General features: G+C 41.5%; 3 protein-coding genes across 3 annotated transcripts; 1 reads left to right on the forward strand and 2 right to left on the reverse strand.

Annotated features, from left to right (window-relative positions):
* Positions 1-8,913: 8,913 nt before the first annotated feature.
* fzr1a (fizzy/cell division cycle 20 related 1a) lies at positions 8,914-16,179 on the reverse strand. The gene is made up of 14 exons (XM_079750240.1): positions 16,050-16,179; positions 15,378-15,445; positions 14,705-14,833; positions 14,289-14,355; positions 13,964-14,094; positions 13,773-13,858; positions 13,476-13,659; positions 13,298-13,363; positions 12,780-12,882; positions 11,755-11,939; positions 11,045-11,278; positions 10,624-10,728; positions 10,355-10,447; positions 8,914-10,272 (listed from the first exon to the last, which is right to left on the reverse strand). Exons 2-14 carry the CDS (start codon positions 15,441-15,443, stop codon positions 10,231-10,233), a joined length of 1,491 nt encoding a protein of 496 aa, XP_079606366.1. The 5' UTR covers positions 15,444-15,445; positions 16,050-16,179; the 3' UTR covers positions 8,914-10,230.
* Positions 16,180-16,403: 224 nt separating this feature from the next.
* On the reverse strand, positions 16,404-19,613 carry plekhj1 (pleckstrin homology domain containing, family J member 1). The gene is made up of 6 exons (XM_079750568.1): positions 19,318-19,613; positions 18,872-18,939; positions 18,629-18,695; positions 18,309-18,399; positions 17,891-17,954; positions 16,404-17,672 (listed from the first exon to the last, which is right to left on the reverse strand). The coding sequence occupies exons 1-6, from the start codon at positions 19,409-19,411 to the stop codon at positions 17,580-17,582; spliced, it is 477 nt and encodes a 158-aa protein (XP_079606694.1). The 5' UTR covers positions 19,412-19,613; the 3' UTR covers positions 16,404-17,579.
* A 248-nt stretch (positions 19,614-19,861) lies between these two features.
* On the forward strand, positions 19,862-23,131 carry sf3a2 (splicing factor 3a, subunit 2). The gene is made up of 8 exons (XM_079750683.1): positions 19,862-19,912; positions 20,337-20,610; positions 20,742-20,788; positions 21,161-21,270; positions 21,368-21,417; positions 21,548-21,688; positions 22,359-22,427; positions 22,578-23,131. The coding sequence occupies exons 2-8, from the start codon at positions 20,413-20,415 to the stop codon at positions 22,860-22,862; spliced, it is 900 nt and encodes a 299-aa protein (XP_079606809.1). The 5' UTR covers positions 19,862-19,912; positions 20,337-20,412; the 3' UTR covers positions 22,863-23,131.
* The last annotated feature ends 680 nt before the right edge of the window (positions 23,132-23,811 follow it).

A 23,811-nucleotide genomic window follows, 5' to 3' on the forward strand; every position in this document is an offset into this window, starting at 1 on the left:
TTTGTTTTTTGTGCATTCATTTGTGTAAACCTTTACATGCAATACAATTATTAACTGCATCTAATTTGAAATGTATCAAACAAAAATCTCAGCAGCACATATTTCTTGTATGAGGCATAATAATGCCTCAGCTTTAAGAATATTCCAAATAGTTGTTATCTTCTAAATAGAAAAGCAAATTAATAGAATGAATGCCACTAGCGATCATTCCATAGTATAAAGCTAGTATAAAGGCCAATTGGCTAAAAGCAGGGTTTGAAAAACAATTTTCTCAAAAAACTGCCTTGCTATTAACCTGCTGTCTTATTTAGGCCCAGAATTATGAAGGCAGGAGTAACATCCTAATAATTAGTATACTATATATGTATGATAATCCAACATTCAATAGCAATATAGAAATATTTGGGGACTGTTATTTACACAATTTTCCCAGAGATGTTCAATGGGGTGGGATCTGATGGTAAGGGCAGTCATTAAATGTAACACTTTGTTTGACTGAAGCTTGTATTTAAACAGCCATAATGAGTCATATTTTCATTCATAGGCTCAAATCTTCTTCACTGCCCATTTGAAGAGGGAGTGAATGGAAGGTCGCTGTAGTAACAGAGTGTTGATTCATTTTGTCTAAGCCCGAGCATTTCCCAATCCCACCATGTTTATCTGAGGAGTTAGGCAGTACATCTCCTCTAGTCATCTCCTCTGATAAGCGATGGATGTATTCGCTTCTTGGACATCTCAGACTGACGGATCATGAAGAAGATTCTGGTGTTAGTGAAGAATGATATGAATTTACTACGGAATGGTAACATTGAGGCAGGAATCAGGATTCAATCTTACTTCCTTGGCTAAAGGCCAAATCACACGGGTTGATTCATCTTTAAAATAATAAAGATCTTTGCTTACACGAACACCAGCAATGCGCTTGAATTCGGACTGGATGGCCTAAAATAATCAAGGTAAAATGTGTCCCTGCTGACATGAATGGTGCAAACTATAAAACATTTGAATATAATTTGAATGACAGGGCTTCAATCATCTAGGGAAAAAATAACAAATGATCAGATTTGCTTATTCTCATCAAACTTTGAGATTGTTTTGTCTTTGTGACCAATGAACAAAGCCACAAGCTCCAACTTCCCTCCCCCACCCACCTCCTCCGGGTCTGTCCAGGGTGCCAGGCTACAGTCGGGTGCCAGCAGAGGCATCAGAGAACAGTTGGCTTCCCATCCTACCAGGCTGGGAGCCCACATCGTGTTAACAGTGAGGTGGGAGCATGCCGACTTACTGGTTGCTGCTCTCCAGAGAAGGTCTGTGCACTCGAGATGTCTATGCGTGATGCCATTTGTCAATTTTATTATGCTTTCTTTCACACATCTATTTTTTTTTAATGCACCATTCAAAAAATGAATGGTGGAATTCTCTCCCTCTAGAATAAAAACCAACGGTTGGCTTTGGTTATGTAGTTATTATGAGATGCATGTCAACATGGTAACTGCTATTGGATGCTAAAACTGCTTTTTTCTGTTATTGTGGATGACTGAGCAATCATCCTCTCTTTTGAAATATCCAAGAGGTTAAGCAAACAGAAGAGGGACTTATAATTAATATGATAACCTGCATTTTATAAACGCTGATCACAAAGTCTAAATTGTGTTACAAATTCTCAATTGACCTTCCTGGCAAGTGTTGAACTGTAAAGCTTTAGTCAAATCAGAACATGAACTTTTTATTGGCAGACATTTATTATAGGTCATTTTTTCAAAATCAGGCTTGATAGCAACCAAAATCTAACATTTCTTTAAATGTTTGCTTCTATATTGAGGTCATTTGTAATATGAATCTCACAGTGCCAATTTAAAAGAGTGGTCAGAACGTTTTAGAAATCCCTTATTATTATACAAGCTATTTTCACCAGTCTGAAGCTACCCTTTATCCAACAAGGTACATGGTAAATATGTCTCCATCCATTCCATGTATTTAGTTACACTAACAGCATTATTGTCAAGGATGTCAATACAAATGTCCCAGAATCCCCCCCGCTCCTATCCATCCTCCACTGAAAACTACCTTGTTCAGTATTATAAAAAAATACGTTACGCATTCCATTACTTGCACTTTCAAAAGAACCTTGGAAAATTGACTACATTTATATTTGGTAGCTATAAGCAAACAGTTTTAATGCTTCTTTTGTGTTGCTTAGCAACGGAAGCTGGTCCTCGTTTTCTATAAGAAATGCCAGCATGCCCTCTATCTCGAGATTTACAGGGCTCTGGGTCTGTGAACAGCAGTGATGCATTTTTAATCAAATCGTTCATTGTAAATCCAGGAATTACATGAGTGGAAATTGTTTCTTAAGACAGACACAGCTTGGCGTCTGTGTGTGATTTGATATTAATTGTTTATCTTCCCCTCCTCTGATTCCTTCGGCTTTGAGTCAAGGGCAACAGCAGCTGATACTCCAACATTAGAGCAAAAGATTTGAGCTATTAATGGTATATTTTTCAGTTGGTTGAGATTGGCACATAAAGAGAAAAATGTATAGAGTGTAGACACAATGATTACAAAGGCCTGCGTTTTTGGATTCATAAGTGTCACAATCTGGGCTATTTCAGTGTATCACAGGATACTGAGTTCTTACAATAAAGCTCATATTTCCTGCTCTCGACGCTGAATACACATGAAAGATTAGAGTAGAATGTTATACAAAATGATTTCATTTCGGGTGGAGCTATACAGCATGTGTGCTGTCTGTTTGACACAGCAGTTCATGAACCACCACCACCACCACCTCCACCACGAGGCTCATTGACATAAAGTCAGCCAAGGAGAAAATCAAGTCAGCCTGTCAACATTTCATCAATGTAAATGAGACTGTAGTGAATACCTGTTTGTGGTTTACCAGAGCCAGGAGCTATTGTGCCCGGGGAGTTTGGTGGGCTTATCAAAGGCCTGCGCCCACAGACAGCAAGTATGTCACTACTCCGTCCACACCCACCTCTAGCCCACCTTTCTACACAGGGACCTTGCTATTGAAAGCTCCAATCTAATCGAAGCAGTTATGAAACAATGAACAATTTACTTATTCTATGAATTGGACTCAGTCATAGTGTGACTGAGTTATATGCTGTTATTTATTCACAGGCCTCTTATAGGACTGTTTAAAGGCTTTTCAATCATTTGAATCAAGCAGTAATCATCATCATGGCTTGTAAGGTCTTGGCATAGAGGGTTTATTTTCATATATCCAGCAGAAAGATGTGTGTGTTAGCAAATGTTCCCACGGTGGATTATAGCAGAGAATCGATACAACATCTGTAACACAAACACTAGTGGTGCTTTTACTATTATTAGCGAAATATTAGCATTTTGTGGTCCAAATCATCACTATGTATTGCAATTTAGCTGTGAGGTTTACAATGACATCATTCTCCTAAAGCACATTGTCGTGATCTAAACTAAACATGTTGGTCAAACTGCGCATATATCTACAACTTGTTCTCTTTCTGTTTGGTCTGAGGTAGAACGCAGACTATTGCTTGTACCGAGAGGTAGACTGGGACTTGTTGTTCTTTCATCAATGCCACAACAAAATCACTAGTCTTCCATTCAGAACAACCAGCACTTTCCATCAATCCCATCTTCTGTTGGACCTCTTCCCATTCGCAGCTCCGATCTATCAAGAGAAAAGGATGATATATTTATTCGACATCATAGAAAAACTTGATAATACTTCATACATTTGTATCCATGTTAGACCCCGGAATTCTATTTCACTTTGTTAATGACCTTATTTTAATCTGCAGACATATGTGGCCTGCGGGGAGCACAATAGGGAATAATTGGACTGGTAATTTAGGTTTGAAGGACCATGGACTCTACGTGCCACACTGGCAATTTGAGGGTCTTAGAAATGGGAAATTGAAATATCCAATCGCCATTTCTCTCCCTCTTTCTCTCCCTCGTTCTCTCTCTCTCTCTTCATTTCTCTCTGAAGCCTGTTGACATTCCAGTCTGTCTTTGTTGTCCTAATGCCAACCTTTCAGCCCCTCTCAAAAGAGGAACAGAGGAGGAGGAGGGGGAGAACAGACAGCACTACACAGCACTTGAAAATAAACCCTATTCATCAAATGCTGCAAAGAATAACGCATATATCCACGCATCCCTCATATGAGTCCCATGAAGACAGGGGCAGGAGGAGGAGGAGGAGGAGGGAGGAAGCTAGGACGGAAGGAAGGAAGCAGAGGGTGAGGGGAGAAAGAAGCTGTCTCCCAGTCTCCAGTATGTTCCTAGGCTGGTAGCTACGCGACAAGACTGGGAGTCAGTGGGAGAGGGGGATGGGAAAAGGGGACAGTTAGGCAGGGAAAAGAAGAAATGGAGGAGAGGAAATGGGAAAAGCACCGGTTGGTAGCATGTTGCAACTGAGGAGTAGATGGGGACAGCCGCTGCCATTTAGACAAGACCATATGTGTATCGATGAGCAATCCAGCAGGACGCTAATAAGCAGATTGTCTGAAATAATTTGCAAACCTTTTCCACAAAATCAATAACCTTTTCTAACATTCACACTTCGTCTTCTTAGTGATTCTTATTAAATAAGCACCATGAATAATCATCCAGTCTTTTTTCAATTTTAAAAGCCAGTCAATCATCTATAATTACATTTGAATGCCGATAGCACTAACGGCAGTTCGTAGCCTATGTTTTATATTGGGTAGGCTACATTATACGTTTCATATTTCATTAACTTAAACAAAAAAATAAACAGTTAAACAAAAAAAAACCTCAAAGCAGTGGTTCGTTATTACTTATTAGTCCATTCAAATGAGGTTTGAAGGTTGTAATAACGTGAGCAGCCCTCGACGAGGGAGCTGTCCAGGGGCTCGGTGCTGAGTGACGCCCTGCTCCACCATGTCCTTGTCTCCAGCTCAGGGCTGGGATCCGGCCCGGGAAAAAGGGCCACCTGTTGCCGCCCCGAAGTTTTCTTTTAGGAGACAGAAACCTGCACACTACATTGGTAATCACACGGTCAGGAGAACAAGACGAATTCACACAATGCTCGGGAATGGCTACGATGTCTTTTCTTTTTTTTAATCGCGACGTGGTGGCGACGTTAATGAAGGATTCATAGGCGGTGAAAAGAGAATTCGGAAAAGATGGATTTGATGTGTTTTTTCACGAACGGCGGCACGGGGAGCAGGCTTCACGCGCGTGTCTTATTTCTTTAAATTGAAAGCAGCATACGAGCAGCAAGCACTATCACTCTATGTGCATTTCTATTGTAAAAAGCTACGTTATCTTGATCGTTTCGTTGGAACAATCAACAGGTGGTACATGTCGTATTCCCAGGCTATACTCACCGTGGCTCGCTAACAGGTGGGGTCGGGTAGACGGCGGGTTTACTGGTCGGCGCGTCGTCTTTCTCACTCTTCGGCTTTCACTGAAACAAAACGGAAATCTCGGCCCGTGAACCCTCCCATCTGGAGTCCACGTAATGCTTTTTATGATGTTACTAGGTAGGTCAGAGAGGGATGGGTTTCTCTGTTTATATAGGCCTGGGGGTCCACAGAAGAGAAGGGGGTGGATCGATTCAGGATGACGACGGCAAAAGAAATCCAATTGGCCGACCCTGACTGTCAGTCCTCGCAGGGTGGGGCCAAACCATGCGCCCCTGCTTTTTTTTTTATACATTTGAGTTAAAACTGGGAAAAAAAATTAAAATCACAGGGTCAGGCATATTACAACGTTTGATTGCTGATAAGATGACTTTATAGTCTTACAAAATCTCGAAGATACAGGGTATTGATCAAGGTTTTTTGCCTAAATGGATAATTAGAAGATTAGTTTCAACCTCATGCTACTGAATCATACAATTATTCCTAAGATATTACTTTTACACACATTTTCAATATTCTATTTCAAGTGTATTCATTTATTGTTAATATTGGTTTTCAATGTATCTATGCATCCATCCTTCCATCTGTCTATCTATCTATCCATCTTCCATCTATCTATCTATCTATCTATCTATCTATCTATCTATCTATCTATCTATCTATCTATCTATCTATCTATCTATCTATCTATCTATCTATCTATCTATAAATCCATTTATTTACTTCCATACATACATCTAAACATCAATACATCAATACATATATCAATGTTTGAATCAAAAGGTATTCAACATTTAAAAACTGGAAACATAAAACCGAGGACTGCAAAATCGTATGCAATTCTGGTGTAACCATCTGACCTTATATCATAGATACAAGATATATATATATATATATATATATATATATATGTTTTATAGATATAACCCTCCCCACTCCATTATGAATCGGTGAAGGTTCTTTGGTGAGTTGCTGTCTATTTGTAAATGAAGCAAACCAAGTGAACCTCTCCACACACTCCACTCCATCTCGTCCCCGGCTTCCTCCTCCAACTTCTCCTCCCTCCTACTCCTCCTTCTCCTCTTCCTCCTCCACCTTCTCCTCCCTCCTACTCCTCCTTCTCCTCTTCCTCCTCCAACTTCTCCTCCCTCCTCCTTCACCTCTTCCTCCTCCTCCTTCTCCTCATTCTCCTGCACCTTCTCCTCCCTCCTACTCCTCCTTCTCCTCTTCCTCCTCCACCTTCTCCTCCCTCTTACTCCTCCTTCTCCTCTTCCTCCTCCAACTTCTCCTCCTTCCTCCTCCTCCTACTCCTCCTTCTCCTCTTCCTCCTCCACCTTCTCCTCCCTCCTACTCCTCCTCCTCTTCCTCCTCCATATTATCCTGCCTCCTCTTCCAGCTTGTCCCTCCTCCTCCATCACCTCCTCCTACATCTCATCCTCCTCCTCCATCTCCTCCTTCTCCTCCTCTACCTCCCTCTCCTCCGCCTCCCCCTCTTCTCTTCCTTCTCCTGCTCATGGTCCTCCTCAGAATGCTCCTCTCCCCTCCTCCACTCTCTTTTCCTTCTCCACTTCCACTCCTCCGCCTCCTCCCCCACCTCCACCTCGGGCGATGAGCTCGCAGGAGCCTGGGTGGCCGTAGCTATTAGGTATCACAAAGGGCCACGGCTCCTTTGATATGCCTGCTGGATGCTATCGACAACACATGAGTTGGGGGGCTTAGAGGATGAGGTGGGGGGGAATCTGGAGGAAAGAGCCTCCATGCTCTGTTGTGAGGCTTAGCCATGTAACCAACATTGCACTCTACGTTGCCTCTTGACAGAAACATTGGGAGGTAGGATTATGCATATTAGTCATCTCTTCCATCTTCTCCCCTCTGTATTTTCCTCGTCTCCCTTCTTATCTTAGCCGGATGCCCTTTCACCACAACCACCACCATCACCTCTCCCAAATAGAGGAACAGAGGTGGTGTGAGGCGGCAGAGGAAGGTGCCCCTCTTCATCACAATGGGGAACACATGTTATTTACCATGCTGTGATAATTGATTCTGACTAGAATAAGAGTGGATGTCTGCAGTCTGTCTGTTTTAAGTGGCTCTGGATGCAGTCCCCGTCTCATCCTGGTGTCTATGACGTGTGTCGCTTATTATCCTGAATCCAAATCGAAATCCAGGTAACTTGTTCCAAAACAACATTATTCTGTAATGACATTATTATACTAGATGCATTTATTTAGGTATATGATTTATAAACATTTCGTTTGAATGTTCAGAAATATTTAGTACTGATGTTGGTGCAGATTTTCTGTGTGATACTGAAACTGTTCTTGTAATTAATGAGTAAATTAGATTGATATAATCCTGAATAAATTCCAGTTAAATTGGACTCCCACTATGAATTGGAAAGACACAATTAAAAGATGTGATGAAGACAAGCCGAGAGATTTGAAATAGCTTTCGTAGACCAGCAAAGTTATTTTTCTTAATGTCTGTTCTAGGCTCGACAAGCAGTGAAAATGATTGGAGGGTTAGCTTTGAAGAAACCAATGACCAAAGGCTGATGGCTTCATCTGCTTGTCATTATGTACTACAGCGGTAGTAACGGGATCATTTGATTAGAAGTTGGCTCCCTCTGGTGTTCACGAGAGGTACCAGTCTAACATCTGAACGATAATTATTTCCTTCTCATTCAGTACATTTAATTTACTATATAAAACGTAAACCACATTATAACCACACATTACCACGTGAAAATTAGTAATTAATAGTTACTTCTGCCTGAGGGCGATGCATCAAGGGAAGACATGAATATCTACAGGTCCATAGGACAAAACACTGACTACACATTGATCAATTAAAGTGAACACAGGAAATTAAATTTCGACATAATTAAGGCATAAAGTTCAGCATAGATCAACACAATTCTATATACACTCCATGCAATTCGACCAATAATGGATGAGTATGGATAGAAATTAAAGAAACAGGTTTTGTTGGTGATGAGGATGGGTGGAGGTTGCATGTCGGCCTATGTACAGAAGACAGTGGTTCAGCACGGCTGAAAAGAGCAGTGTAGATATGTTCACGTAGCGCAGTAGAAGTAATTAGCATCAGTGGATCAGCAAGGGGTAGGTAACTTGTCAGACACAAGAAAAATTAAACATGTATAGGTGCCCATAATGATTAGGGACTTTATGGAAGGAAATCTCTTCCTATCAGAGAAGAGATGTTTGGTGAGTTCACATATGCAGTGAAACTGTACTTCAATCAAGAGTCACTGGCATCTGCTTGGGTTTTTAAACGCATCAGGACTTATTCAAAGCGGCAGTCCTGCTCTGCTTTTTGCTTTTGCAAAAAAAATAGCACAAGGGATAACATAGCACAAGGGGTAATATGTGCAAAACTCATTCACCAGAATTTATCAGAACAGTAGTAAGTGGTCAAAACATTAGGATATTTCCACAATGTGCTTTCATTATTTACCCAATAAAAACACCATACAATGTTACAATATAATATGATTATTTATTAAACTCAGTACAGAAATATTTTTTGTTTTTACTTTAACATTCCTTGGGCATACCAAGATCACAACAATGTTCTGTTGTCCGGGAAACAAAAGAATGTGCACAAGGTTTAGGACTGAAACGGCCATCTGTGGGTTTACGGCAGATTGAAGACAAAGGAAAACCAAACATGCCACTGCTTTACAACTTACTATCAACAACGATGCGCGAAAACAAATAGTGTTCATTTAAAATAACAGCTCACCAAAGTCGACATTCAAAAATGAATAGTCCAACAACGCATGCTTCTTACTTAATGGGTTGGCATTTTTTTCTTTTTCTAAAGAAATAGAACGACTGGTCTTCTGGTTTCAACCTTTCACTTCTCCTCATTATTAACAGGAAGAAGCACCATGGCCTAAAAGTATTGTTTTGTTCTTTAAAAAACAAAAAAAGTGTTTTTTAAAGTGTGTGTCCCATACCACAACGTAACCTAGAACCAAATTTTTATTTCTTGACATTACAACTTAGCTGCATGCCATCAACAAGCTGAATGATAATCATATACAGCATATGTTTGCCTACAGTATTTATGATTTAAGATTAATGACTAATTAAAGATTCATTAATGAAAGATTATCTCTAATAACCCATTCAGTGGCTATGCAATATAGGATGAATGAGCCAATTTGTTTACATGCATTTCAGCCAATAAAAAAAGAAAAATCCAGTCCTGTTTGCTTTACATCATGCATATCAAAATATTTTTTTTTGTTAGCTTGTTTTTAACCAAAAATATCTAAAAAAGATTATAGAATGAGACACATTATTGTATTTTAGTAGAATGTAATTGATTAAAAAAGTTGACTTTTTTCCCCATCATGTTGAAGCAGATTCAAGCAAAACACTATATAGACCATTTCAAAAAAACTGTTGTAATTACACACGCTGTCAACAGCCTGGCAAAAGAACATTAGTAAAACTATACGTAAAACAAAAACAGGAACGCAAATAAATAAACATGTATAATAAAGACAAACTTAATATTTGGCAAATATGCACAAAGTTCGTTTGTAAACAAAGCAGGATCACGGATCGGTTGGGGGGGTGCGGGAGGCAGTGATGTCATCCGTAAATGGGAGAAGGAAGAGCTAAATGTGCGCCGTGGCCCTCTCAAAGAAACACTGCTCCATGTATAAATTTTGCTTTATCCAGAGCTTGGCCGGCCAATCTTCACGAGCATTTAGATACTCAACTTTGACCCCTGACTGAAAGCATCCACATGATCCACCTCTCGCCCTCCCTTCCTCTCCGGGGAGGCGTTCCATATATGTTCATTATCGGATCCTGGTGAACAGGTTCAGTACCGACACAGATTCCTGGTGGACAGGGGGGGGGGGGAAACACTTAGCAACAGGTCACGTCAAACAACAACAATGTAGGAGTCAGATTGGTGCTTACCTTCGTTGACCTCATCTTGCTGAAGACGTTCCAGAACCTCAGCGTCTCGTCTCCGGCGCCGGTCACGATGGCTTCCCCGTCAGGTGACATGGCCTGCAAAAGACCCGCATTAGAATATTCTCCGGGGGCAGGTGGGGGGGGGGGGGAGAAATGATATATGGTTGTGCGCACACACACACACACACACACACACACACACACACACACACACACACACACACACACACACACACACACACACACACACACACACACACACACACACTTACCAAGTAGAGTACTCTGTACGAGTGTCCTGTGAGTTTGGCTACTTGGGTGAGGGAGGGGTACTTCCAAACCAGGATCTGGTTCTGGGAGTAGCCGTGTGTGCTCACCTGCAGGGAGAACATTAGGTCATGTCAATCAACAGTTCTATGCAAAGCTTAAAGACATGAGGCAAGAATGAAGAACACGGCAAAAAAAGGGTCCTAAACATTCCTGTCCATTACTCATAAAAAGAGCAAAGTTGGACCTCCAACCATGACAGAACACACAATTTAATGTTTGAAACTAACTGCAGTCAGGTGCCATTCTCGTTCTTAGTTCACCGTACTCAACCGCTGCTGACGGCACATTGAGGGGGCCGTCCGCCTCCGCCCCCCCCCCCCCCCCCCCCCCCACCGACCCCAGGCGGCTCCCCTTCCTACTCACCAGCTCGTTGGTGTGCTTGGACCAGGCCAGGTTGCACACCTGGGAGCCAGTGTCGGTGCACTGCAGCGGCTGGCCCGTCAGCGTGTTCCAGAAGCGGATGCAGCGGTCGGCCGTGCCGCCCCCGGAGGCCAGCAGGCCGTGCTGGTGCGGGGACCAGGCGATGGCCTTCACCGCCGCCAGATGCTCCGTGTACTGCTGCACCGGCAGCACGCTCGAGTGGTTCCACACCAGCAGCTTCACACACACACAAGGAATAAACATCAGTAACGGCGATTGAAAGGCATGCATGGGGGGGGGGGGGAGTAGGCAAAGGCTTGCTATGAACATGTACAGGCTAGGGGCTGGTTTGATTAGACTGGGAGAGGGGAATAAGAGTTCTTGATAATAATAATAACAATAACAATAATAATATACTCTGTCATCTTGTGGCTTTTTATTTCACTTCTTTTATTTAATTGACCCTTCTATCATTGCAATGCATTTAGGCCCGGGTGTTGACTCCTTTAACACACATTTAGTACATTTAGTAATCTACAGTTTCTATTCCTGTGTTGTATAAATGTTCTATCAATCTCTAGCACATAACTTCCTCGGGGATGAACTTCCTCATGTTCTCCTGCCCCCCGGCTCAACGGTCCACCACACAGAGGGCTGAGTTGCCCCCGGGGGGTCACGGGGAGGTGCGAGGCGAGAGTGCGCTGGTCCGGTACCTTGTTGTCGTTGCCCCCAGACGCGAGCAGCTGGTGGTCCGTGCTCCACTTGAGGCCGCACACCTCCTGCCGGTGGCCCTGCAGCCGGCGCTCTGACTGGAGGGGCGGGGCACGGATGTCCCGCTGCAGGATGACCCGGTCCCGGCTGCCCGACGAGAGCTGGTCGGCGTTCCACGCCAAGGCACCTGGCGGGCAAACACATCCACAATGGTGTACGGGAATACACACGCACATCCACAATGATGTGCAGGAATATACACGCACATCCACAATGATGTGCAGGAATACACATGCACATCCACAATGATGTGCAGGAATACACATGCACATCAGCAATGATGTACCGGAATACACACGCACATCCACAATGATGTACAGGAATAAACACGCACATCCACAAACATATCCACAATGATGTACGGGAATACACACGCTCATCCACACTGATGTACAGGAATACACACGCACGCACATCCACAAACACATCCACAATGATGTACAGGAATACACACGCACAAACACATACACAATGATGAACAGGAATACACAAGCACATACACAAACACATCCACAATGATGTACAGGAATATACACACAAACACAAATAAATCCACAATGATGTAATTCACCTACGAACACACGGATCTCAAACAGCCAACATGCATACAAGAGGAATACTTGTGATTGATATAAATCACCTTGAATCATGAAACACATGAGAGGGGGTCGCCTCTCCCATGATGATATCAAGGAGGGTAAATGGTAAATGGACTGCACTCATATAGCACATTTCTAACCAGTGATTTCTAACCAAGCGCTGTAAAATAACGGCTTCACATTCCCCCAAACATAAACACATTCACACAACGAATACAGTGTCCACCATGCTAGGCAACAGCCAGCTTGTCTGGACCAGTTAGAGCTCGGTGCCTTGCTAGGGACAACTCGACACTCGGCTGGGAGGAGCCGTGCATCAAACTAGCCCGTGAACCCGGTCTACTTCCTGAGCGACTGCAGTCACTCACCGACTCTGGCCGTGTGTCCCTCCAGCACCGAGAGCTTCTTCCCTGCGGCCGCGTCCCAGATCTGGACATAGCCCTTGTGTGTGCCCACCGCCACGAGGTTACCCTGAAACACATCAGTGTCCATTTCAGTGTCAATGCAACACACAGCTCCTAGCCCAGCGCACTCCACTCCCCAGGCGAGACCACACAGGCGTGCGTAGGCTAAATGAGATTTGTGACACAATCACAATGTACAAGGACGTTTGGCCAGAAACTGTGGCAATCTTTTCATGGAGGTATTGACATTATGCACAATAGTCACGACAATAACTAGACAATAAAACCTCACATTTCATAAGCACAATGACCCATTGCCCTTAATGGATCAATTGAACAAATATGGGAACATTGCAAGAGAATGCCATTAGGCATTCTCTACACACACACACACACACACGCACACGCACACGCGCGAGATTGTGAACAACTGGATGAATCGCTGGAGGGTGTTTTTCTCTCAAAATGTAAGAACTCCTCACCCTTTCTGACCAGCCTACGGACGTTACAGAGTCTCCCTCCACAGACAGGTCGCACAGACGAGTCACCTGCAGAAGAACAGGAGGCACACATTAAACACTGAGACCAAAAATAAAGCATATCTGCTCATTGGCTCAACAACCTCTGGTTGCTTTAAACGTCTCCCGAAAGCCAACGCACCTGGCTGGTGCAGGCGCTCCACAGGTAGACGCAGGTGCCCAGTCCCACGCTGAGCACGTTGAGGGACGACCAGTCCACCAGGTTCAGGTAGAAGTCGTCCTGCAGCTCCGGGGCATCCAGGACTTTGAAGGGGATCTTAGAGATCTTTCGGGTTGGTTTCCTCGGTGACCGAAGAAGTTTCTGGCTGCAAGACAGAGGTTATGGATTTGGATGGAAAAGTCGTCCGATTTTAAGTGATGAATAATTATTTGGTCAGATAATGAAGGCTTTTTGAGACGAATGAATGGAAGCGAGTACCTGTTGCTGCTGACGGGGGACAGAGAGTACGGCGAGACTGCGTTGCCATCCTCCTCTGGAAGAGCCCGCTTGGCACTGACGGAATACTACGATATGGAACACAAACGGGGCGTTAGAGAAGCGCCAAGAGAACGGGACACACCACTTACTCCTTCACTAAATGATACCAGCCGAGCTTGAGATCCACATACACTAAAAAGACTTCTCTTGACGGGGGTGGAGGTCTGCAGGCGCCTGTCCTCCGATTGGGGGTCCTGGACCTTGTCTATACCGGCTCCCAGCAGCTCGTTCTTTAGCAGCGCAGAGTACGCCAGCCCATCGGCTACACAGCACCGGACAGACAAAGGAGGAAAATGGATTACTTGATAATCTATAATCTAATTCCCGAAAAAAGGGCTGTACCCCTCAGTTCAATCCCTTTTATTTTTCACAACAAATTGTGGATGATAAGCCCAGGAGTTAAATACACAGGGGTTGAAAGAAATGAGTTTCAAAGGAAAATTACGGAAGAAATACCTTTGTTATTATTATCTGTTGTGCCGTCTTTGGTCTTTCGGTTCTGATTGTGCGACTTCTCGATTTCCTAGTAAAGAAAAGTGTGCAAGTGCTCAAAGTATGTTTTTGTACAGGAAACACACATTCAGAATACGCATAGATACAGGATCTCAGAATGTATCAAAGACTAATCATGCATAAATCATATTGTTTTTATTAAACAAAAACCACTAGCCCTGGGGGTGGAATCTTTTATGTGAAATTATTCATAATTTGTGCATTTGTTTAACTGAAACTGTGATTACAAATTGTTCCATCCTGAAGTGGAAAAACGATATTAAGATGGGGTGAAATACTAGAACCATGATTCAAACTCATGATTCATGCCCAATATGAATCAGGTGGTAAAACACAGACGACAGGGGATTGAGACTCACGTTGATGCGATGGAAGTTAACACTCCAGTTGGCCCCTGCCCGGGAGGGAATGAAGCGGTCTCCGTGCTTACTAGGGGAAGACAGGGGTGAATTGGTTGGCGTCAGAGCTCGTACTCCAGCGATGGCCTTCTGTGCATTGCAGAAGAGAAAGAGAGACAACCATTAAGACAAAGAGCCACATTACAGTGAGTTTCTAAGGAGCTAGATGAGAGGTTTAAATTACATTACTATTACTGATACGTTAACATTGCATATGTTAAAGTATGAGTAATCACATCACTGATTGATAATGTGTACACACCAGGAGTGCGAAAGTGGCCGAACACATCTTGCTTTGAATGTGTGTAGTGTCACACCCTTTTAACCCACCCTGATCCCATGCTTAGTCAAGAATAGATTTTGGGTGGAGCCATCACAACTTGAATGCAAAAAAAAGCTCCCTTAATCAATCAAGCAAGCAATCAAAATCACAAGTAACAGCATTTTGATCATGTCAGTTTTTACATATAAACTGCCATAGAAGTAGACTTGAACGATCATCACTAAAAACAAACATTTTTCATTCGATATATAGGCTTGACGACCAAACCATATAAATATTAATAATCTTTGCAAAAAAAGAAAATTGGTGAATTTGAAATAGAATGGCTGAGTACATGAGATTATAACTTACTACAGGGCTTGCATTTTCCTGGATGTTGATCTGTCTGAGCAGCCTACTTTCGTAGTCCTGGTCCATGACTTAAGAAAAAAGTAAACATGTTTTGAATATCATCCACGAAAGGATATAAACCACATTGATCCACTGGCAACCGGTTTGGTCTAACTCGGGCATGTTGACATGTTCTCGTATACAAAGAGTACAAAGAAGAAGCCATTAACCGCAGACATGAATATTACGCGAATTGTGAAAACAGCCCAGTCTATACTTCTGCAATTTTAAGCCGTTATCTGCTGATTTTAAAGTAAGCATGTATCCCGTAAAAACATTAAATCAGACTAAAACCAAAGATACGTTGTGAAGGCATCATGAAGGTTTGACTGGCCACGAATGCTTTAGGACCTTTTGATTAACCCTACGTAAATGCTGCTACACCATATTGTCGTGGTACAAATACAATTGTAAGCTAAACGTAAACACTAATAGATCTAAGAGAGGAATCCTCCCTTGTCAAATGGACACAATCACAATATAGGGGAGAATAAGAAAAACACAGAAGGCTTCAATAGCTAAATAAGCACATAAACTACTGTAACGTTAGCTAACAAGGAGCTAATGCTAACGACCTAGCAAATGCCTTGAGAACAATGTTCGTCCACACTATTTCTGTACGGGAATACGTACCGTCCACCGTTTACCTCGCCGTCGACGGACTTCTACACAATCGACCCAGACGGTCGTGTTTTTTTTACGAGATGCTGACGATTTCAAATGTCTCACTTTTGAACGGAGTAAACAAAATACAATTTTTTTCGGATCAATAGAAGATCGCTAAGAACCATGGGAAATACGTGACGTCACGATTTTTAAATCACATTGAGCGTTGCTAAGGAAACGTGTATTTAGGATCACGCTTCTCGTACAGGTCTTGACTTTCGTTCATTATTTACATCCAGCCAACAATAAACAGAGGTTCCTTTTATTTTGGTATAATTAACATCGTAATTCATGATATATCATGCGATTATGTGAGGCACACATCCACAGTGGCTGTTAACGGCTGATATACAGATAAAATGTACTGCTAAAGACAAAGAAAGTGTAACCATACAGAATATCCAACCGGAACCAGTCTGTACTGCCTAAAAAAACCTCCTTTGAGAGGTTCTGCATCATTCCACATTAAAGTTATGGTACAACCCATAATCCCAAACAGCTGGCAGTGGGAATGGGATAAGTGGGGCAGATATTATTAGAAGTATGACATTCAAACTGTCAGATGAATTCTGTCACCACGACAGGGTAATTTAAATTGAAAATAATAAACAATTTTACAGATTAATGTTTTGTTTCTTAATGTAACACAACACATTTGTCTTGGATAGATTTATTAGAAAAAATAGATTCTATAGATTCATTGGAAAAAGTGAATTTACTGAATGACGATGAAATAAAAGACTTAGATTAAACATATCCCAAGTGCAAAGACTTTTCAAGAATAAATGCCTGGATCATATATTAGCACTAGATTGATAAAAAAAAAAGCATTATTCTCTAACAATGGTAATAATGGCAAGTACACCATTATACAGAGCAATTTCAGTAATTCACTAAATAAATGACAAAGGATTTAGCAGTGTTATTCTCAAATGTGATGTTGATGGTTAAAAACCTTTTCAGAATGGACAACCTCTAATTCACAAGGAACTCAAATGTGTGGCTCATGTCTGCAGTTAAAAAAGGAGGTATTATCCAAAACAACCGTTACAATAAATGTGCATTGCCAAAGATTTCCCAAAAAGAAAAACATGTTCAGTGTCTCTAAATCCCTGAAACGCTGATTTAATTGGCTAATGCTACAGTTACAACACAGGGCTAGGAAGTCAAGACATAGAACCTCAACTTGTAAGTACATACGTACCAGTAGCTTGCATAATCACATTATCGTATAATACAACAAGAGACTATCCTCATACTGACAAAAGTAAAAGTATTTACAGTGCAGGCAAATATATCAGCAAAGAAAGGCAATGTGTGAAATGTAGGGGGGACAAATCAACTACCAACCCCATCGAAAGTATGTAGGAAAATATCATTATTTGAAAACATGAATGACCAATGGAATGAAGAAAAACATCTACTATCTACATCTGAAATACAGCAGAGGACAGAGACAGAGGGGCCGACGGGGCCCTGGACCTGGGGGCCGCGTGACTACATGGACGAGGTTTCTTTAGGCGTTAGCTGCAGTCCGCTGTTGACCTGGAAACGGGTTTCATCTGAAATGCCATACTGTTCCAAGGGGTCCTAAGGGGTCGTACACAGAGGGTTAGGAAGAACATAAAGACACGGAAATGTTGATTGCTAAAGCATCTCTGTGAATTAATGTTGTGGTCATTGCTTGTGTCCTGCGACGTACAGCAGGGTAAGCATGATGCCCATACTGATCTGTCGAAGGGTTGCTTCACACTGAAGCCACTCTAATGTGGTGGATGTGGTATAATATCCCCAAAGAAGAATCTCACCTTGCCAGTCAGTCTGTGGATTTCTGTACGATAGAATATAAGGTTCTTCCTCATGAACTCATAACTGTGTGTAAAAGAAAGGTATGAAGGAGAGATGTTAGAGAATGTGTATTCAATTATTGCATTTTAAATTCAGAGTCAAACCACTGGTCAAAAAATAAGGAGTGATTAAGTGATTAGCATCATGCCTTCCTTGGACCAAGATAGATTTACAAGCTAATTTGTGCATAAAACTAAAGTGTATGGAAATATTATAATTCAATACGTTTAATATTGAGGAGAGAGACAATGTAATTGTAATTGATAAAGCAATTGCTTTTGTTGTTCTTTGTCAATAAAGAAAAAAAAATCCAAGCAATCAAAATAGATTACATACACCATTCCTGTGACAGAACAGATATATTGAGAGACGCATTACCTGGCTTTAATGATGGCGTCTATCCATTCCCCACATTGTTCTTCATAGTCACACTCAAAGATGTACCTTTTCTCTGTCTCGTCTAAAAATGCTGCAACAAAACATAAACCTCAATGTTAATACATAAAACAACATCCAATTGGCATGTTGGTGATCAACTGTTGATTATTACATAAATTACCAGCAAAATCATATTTGCGTGTATAAATGTTTGAGAGAAAAAATAAACACAGTTGCTATGAATAGATGTGTACTTCAGTATAACATAATAATTAGTGTTATTATTAATGACTAAAGAATATACTTTAAAGGTGACATACCAATAGAGAAGACATGGCTAGACTCTCTCTCTACCCGGCACTGTTCGAGCAGCAAAGCACCAATGGGCTGAGAAATGTATGATACAGGGAACAATTCAATTGAGGTGTGGTCATTTCTGTAATTTAATCATAGTGAAGTAAGTGCTACATGCCAGCTATACATGGAAAGCTAATATAAAGGCCATTTAAAAAGTCCAGAGTTAGGGCAATGTAAGAAAGTATTGCTTGTTATCAGGGTCTCACCTCCTCCTCATCAATCCGGAAATAGAAAAGAAAGTTGACCACTAGTTTCACCAACCTCTTCTTCACAACTGTAGGAAAGGGAAGATAACGGTATACTATTGTCACAAAAGTGATAAGAGTGAGAGATGAACACAGAGCGATCATTACATTAATGGGGATGCTATCCCATAATCATCCATCACCAAGCCTAACCCCAAACGTCACGTAAAAACAGATTCGTTTACAAGCTACGATATGTCATCGTAATACGATTTTAACGATACATTCCCAAACTGTAAAAACATTTGACATTGATAACGCAATGGTATAGCATTGCGTTACTGATGATGGTAAATACCGTATACATATTCTATTTATATTTAAATCGCTTTTCACAATTGTAAAGTGTATACCGGAGTAACATGCGGAAGTCCATTAACAAGGATACGGTTTCTCGAGAACATTACCATCTCCTTTTTTGGGTCCTTTCATGCCCAGTTCAGCAGCCCTTTCTGAAGGTTGACGGCTCAGTGACACGAGTTCTTTCTCGTTGAAACGCATAACTATTCCCAGGTGGATGACAGGTAAACTGAGTGGCTGCGATTATTGGCGGATTTTGGTATTACTATCACCTACTACGATGTTCTACTCCTCTAGTTTAAGTTGTGGATACGTGGTCGATTGTTGCAGGTCATTTTCTGAAAAAGAACAACGCCGTAATCCAACAGCTCCATCAACAACTGGCCACTTTCACATCAGTCGATCCTCATTACTAGGAGGAAATAGGATAGCAGGGTAGTACGGCAGGTATTAGGGGACAAACATGGTGGACAACACCTTACATTCACATTCACTCTTTTTTTCACCATCCGGGAATATAAATGACATGTAAAGAAATATTATACTTCAATAGGTTTAATATTAAGTAAACAGTCGATTTTATTCGAATTTATGAACAGGCTATGTTGTCATACCTCTTTGTCAATAAAGATATTCAAAATCACGCGCATGCGTGTTGAGAACCCATTCAATCTTTAGCGGCGTGAGCACAACGTCGAGCTGGTAAGTGTATTTAAGAGAGAAAATACATGATTAATGTTCACATTTTACCAATTTGTTATATTAAGGTTACATTTTTGGGGTATATGTGTATATATGCGTTTTTGGAATACAGATTTTCAACTTCCCAGTCACCAAAACTTAAAATAACAATGCTAACGTCCATTAGCTTGCCACCACTTCGATATAGCTTCTTACTGTAAGCTAACAAGCCCTCCTGCAACCATTAACATAACTGTACTTACAGGAATTATATTACTCAAGCTATTAACTGTTCCAATGTTGAGTAAGCAGGTTACAGACACTGAAACAAATAATTCGGAGAGGGTCCTTGGCTTTACGTGAAGATCATTCCACGCTGGATATAATATAATTTGCCGAAAGTGTTGTTCAACTTTGAGAAGTAAACTACTTTTCAACTCAACAGGGGCTTGGCTGGGGTCTCTACAGTGTTTACTTTGCCCACTGTTTGAGTACTTGGAGTATTTGACAACCCTGCAAAGATGGATTTCCAGCACCGAGCTGGGGGCAAGACGGGGAGTGGTGGGGTCGCCTCCACCTCTGAAAGCAACCGAGATAGGCGAGAACGGCTGCGCCAGTTGGCTCTGGAGACCATTGACATCAACAAAGATCCATATTTTATGAAAAATCACTTGGGCTCTTACGAGTGCAAACTTTGTCTAACTCTTCACAATAATGAGGTAAGAATGCAAACTCAAACTCATTGTGTACCCAAAGCTGTTGTTTCCTTTTGTTGTTGTTGACATTTTGTTGTTGTTGATACATACAATGAATAAAATATAACCTTCTATTCCATTCCATCTCTTTACAGGGCAGCTATTTAGCTCACACTCAAGGAAAGAAACATCAGACCAACTTGTAAGTACTCCTTTACATCAGCCCAGCCCATTCTCCTGTCGCAGTTCTATCCTGATCCAGTGTTTCCCCCAGAAAATGTCTTAAGTCAAGGTGGTCAAGGAGCGGGGGGGGTCTTCGTTTCATTTCCATTCAAAAAGCTTTATGGCACGACCACTGTTACTAATGCATTATTTATCTTTGTTTTCTACTTTGTTAATGCATATTAATTACAAAATATTTAAAAAAAAAATTATTTTATTATTACTTTTTTTTTATTTACATTGGTTGTCAAGGCAGGGCCCTATTGTTGTTAAGGCCTTAACCATACAGTGCTGGGGGAAACACTGCTGGTCTTACAACTGTATGTTTACATCCATTATGTCTGGTTTACAGGGCAAGAAGGGCGGCTAAGGAGGCAAAAGAAGCTCCTGCTCAGCCAGCTCCGGAGAAGGTGAAAGTTGAGGTTAAGAAGTTTGTTAAGATTGGACGACCTGGATACAAAGGTAGGCTGCCGGTTTGGTTTAAAGCTGAAGTCAATTTAATTGTAAATGTAAGTGTACCTCTCTAATATATGACCAATGTGTTTTTAATGGTCAATAGTCACCAAACAGAGGGATCCAGAGAGTGCTCAGCAGTCCCTACTCTTCCAGGTCAGTTTTTATCTACAATACATTTTCAGACTCAAACATTTAAAGATCTGAATCCTATATTGTGTATAGCTATTAGATTGGATCGTACAAAATTGAAGCTGAACACTGTTTTCTCCTGCTGTCTGTGCAGATCGACTACCCGGAGATAGCTGAAGGGATCGGACCCAGACATCGCTTCATGTCTGCTTATGAACAGAGAATCGAGCCGCCAGATCGCCGCTGGCAGTACCTCCTTCTTGCTGCAGAGCCATATGAAACCATCGCCTTCAAGGTAAACTCAGCGGAGAAGGACATTCAAGAGCTTATCTTACCACCAAGTAAAACCAATTATTGCGCTTCGGCACTTAGGAGTGATGTAATTTGATTCTTCAGAATGTGATTGGAGATATTGGCAGAATATGGTAGCGTTTATTAGTCAATTTAAGACTTTATACAAGTAGGATATTTTTATTGGATTTAAGGTGCTGGGGTTGAATTTTAAGAGCAATAATTTGAATGTAAAGTTGTTGAAAATAGAATAGTCATCCATCTGCTATTAATGAGTGAAATGCGCTGTTATAATATGTTCTGAGTTGATTGTGCCTTCATCTGTATGAGCCATTTTAGATTTCTAGCTGTTCCAGGCTCATTTTTTACCAATGAGGGCCTCTCTAACTTGATTGATTCAGGGAATCTGTGCATGAAAAGCCACATTTCTCAATAGGGGAGAAACTGAAGGAGGGAGCAATGAAGGGGGTGGCAACCTATTTTTGGTTCTTCACAATCTGGTTATTAAGTAAGGAAGTTAACATTGTCAAAAGTATGTCAGCTGTACGGCACTTTGTTGATTGCTTTTAATGAAAAATGGATTTGAATCCATGAGTAATATAACATGGAAGTGAGAAAACATTGCTGTGTTTTCTATGTTCTTCTATTCTGACAACAAATCTTCCTGTAATTAGGTTCCCAGCAGAGAAATTGATAAGGCAGAGAACCGCTTCTGGACCCATTGGAACAAAGAAACCAAACAGGTGCCAATAAGAATATTGAATTAACAAACTATGATCTGCCTCTTAAATGGGAAAGGAAGTATACTGAACTAGTGAAATGCATTTAAATAATTCTAATTTAATGAACATAAACCTGACTCTATCTCCGCTGTCTATGTTTTCTCCTTCCAGTTCTTCTTACAATTCCATTTCAAAATGGAGAAATCCATCTCCCAGTCCAGTGGGCCGGTGCCTCCGGCAAACATTAAACGGCCTCCTCCGCTGATGAGTGGGATGGGCCCTCGTCCGCCAAACGAGCCTATGCCGCCACCCCCGCCAGGGGGGATGTCTCATCCTCCTCTCCCTCCCGGTGCTCCAGGCGGTCCCCAGATGCCCCCCCAGATGCCCCCCCAGATGCCCATGCCTCCCATGCCAATGAGGCCCCCTCCCCCGGACGGTCTCTCCATGTCTAACTGACGGGAGCGGTTGCCTCGTTAGGATTGTGATAGCCCCCCTCGTTTGCCGTTGCCATTCCTTGCTGGCTTGGTTCTGAAGTTCAATACTGAATTGGAGGAATTTGAGTTCTTATGATTATATTCAAGCTCTACCACCTTTGTGGTAGAAGTCTGTGATGGTAATGTGATGGCAACAGTATCAATGTTTTTGTCCGAATGTGGACGCTCTGGTTTAAGGGCCAGCCCTTTCGATTTAACATGCTTTTTAATATGTTTTCGTAATTAAATATTTTAAAACAAAGGATAGGTGTTGTATTGCGTCATTGATAGACAAGTAAACTTCAAATAACAGTCCTATTGCCTTTTAATGAATATTAAGATCAGCTCTTTAGGATTTTTTTTATGTAGTCTATTGGTAAATGACTGAATATTGTCGAATTTCATCAAATAATTATATAGTAGTAACATACAAGAAAGCAGACACTCTCCTATCAACCAGGCTCTCCTTTAGATATCTAGACCTGTTATGTAAAAATGTGGTTTTGTGTGGATATAATGCAAGACATGTTATGTCAATGTAATGTACTACACTATTTTCATTTCTAGTGAGAATATTTAAATCACAAGGAGTACTCAAAACATTTTTTATTTCAATTTCCAAGTGTAACATCATATTCCAGATTGTTGTCCTATTATCTTGGCATCAGACAGCTTTATTTGTGGCAGACTTTCAAAAGATTTTGTGGACCAGTATGATACTCAAAATCAATGGTTTCGTGTGGAGGCCAAGATGTTGGCAAAAATACTGTTAATGGCAATATAACAATGCCAAGTATCGATTTCATGTTAACCCTTGTGGACTTCAGTCTTGTTTCTTCATCTGGCTTTTGCTCTTAACAGGTGCGTCCCCGTCTTCCTCTCCCTCGTCCACATCGCCCTCCTCTGTCTCTTCGAGGCTACTCATCTCCTTT

This window comes from Pollachius pollachius (genome assembly GCF_949987615.1).
Source record: "Pollachius pollachius genome assembly, chromosome: 14".
NCBI lineage: Eukaryota > Metazoa > Chordata > Actinopteri > Gadiformes > Gadidae > Pollachius > Pollachius pollachius.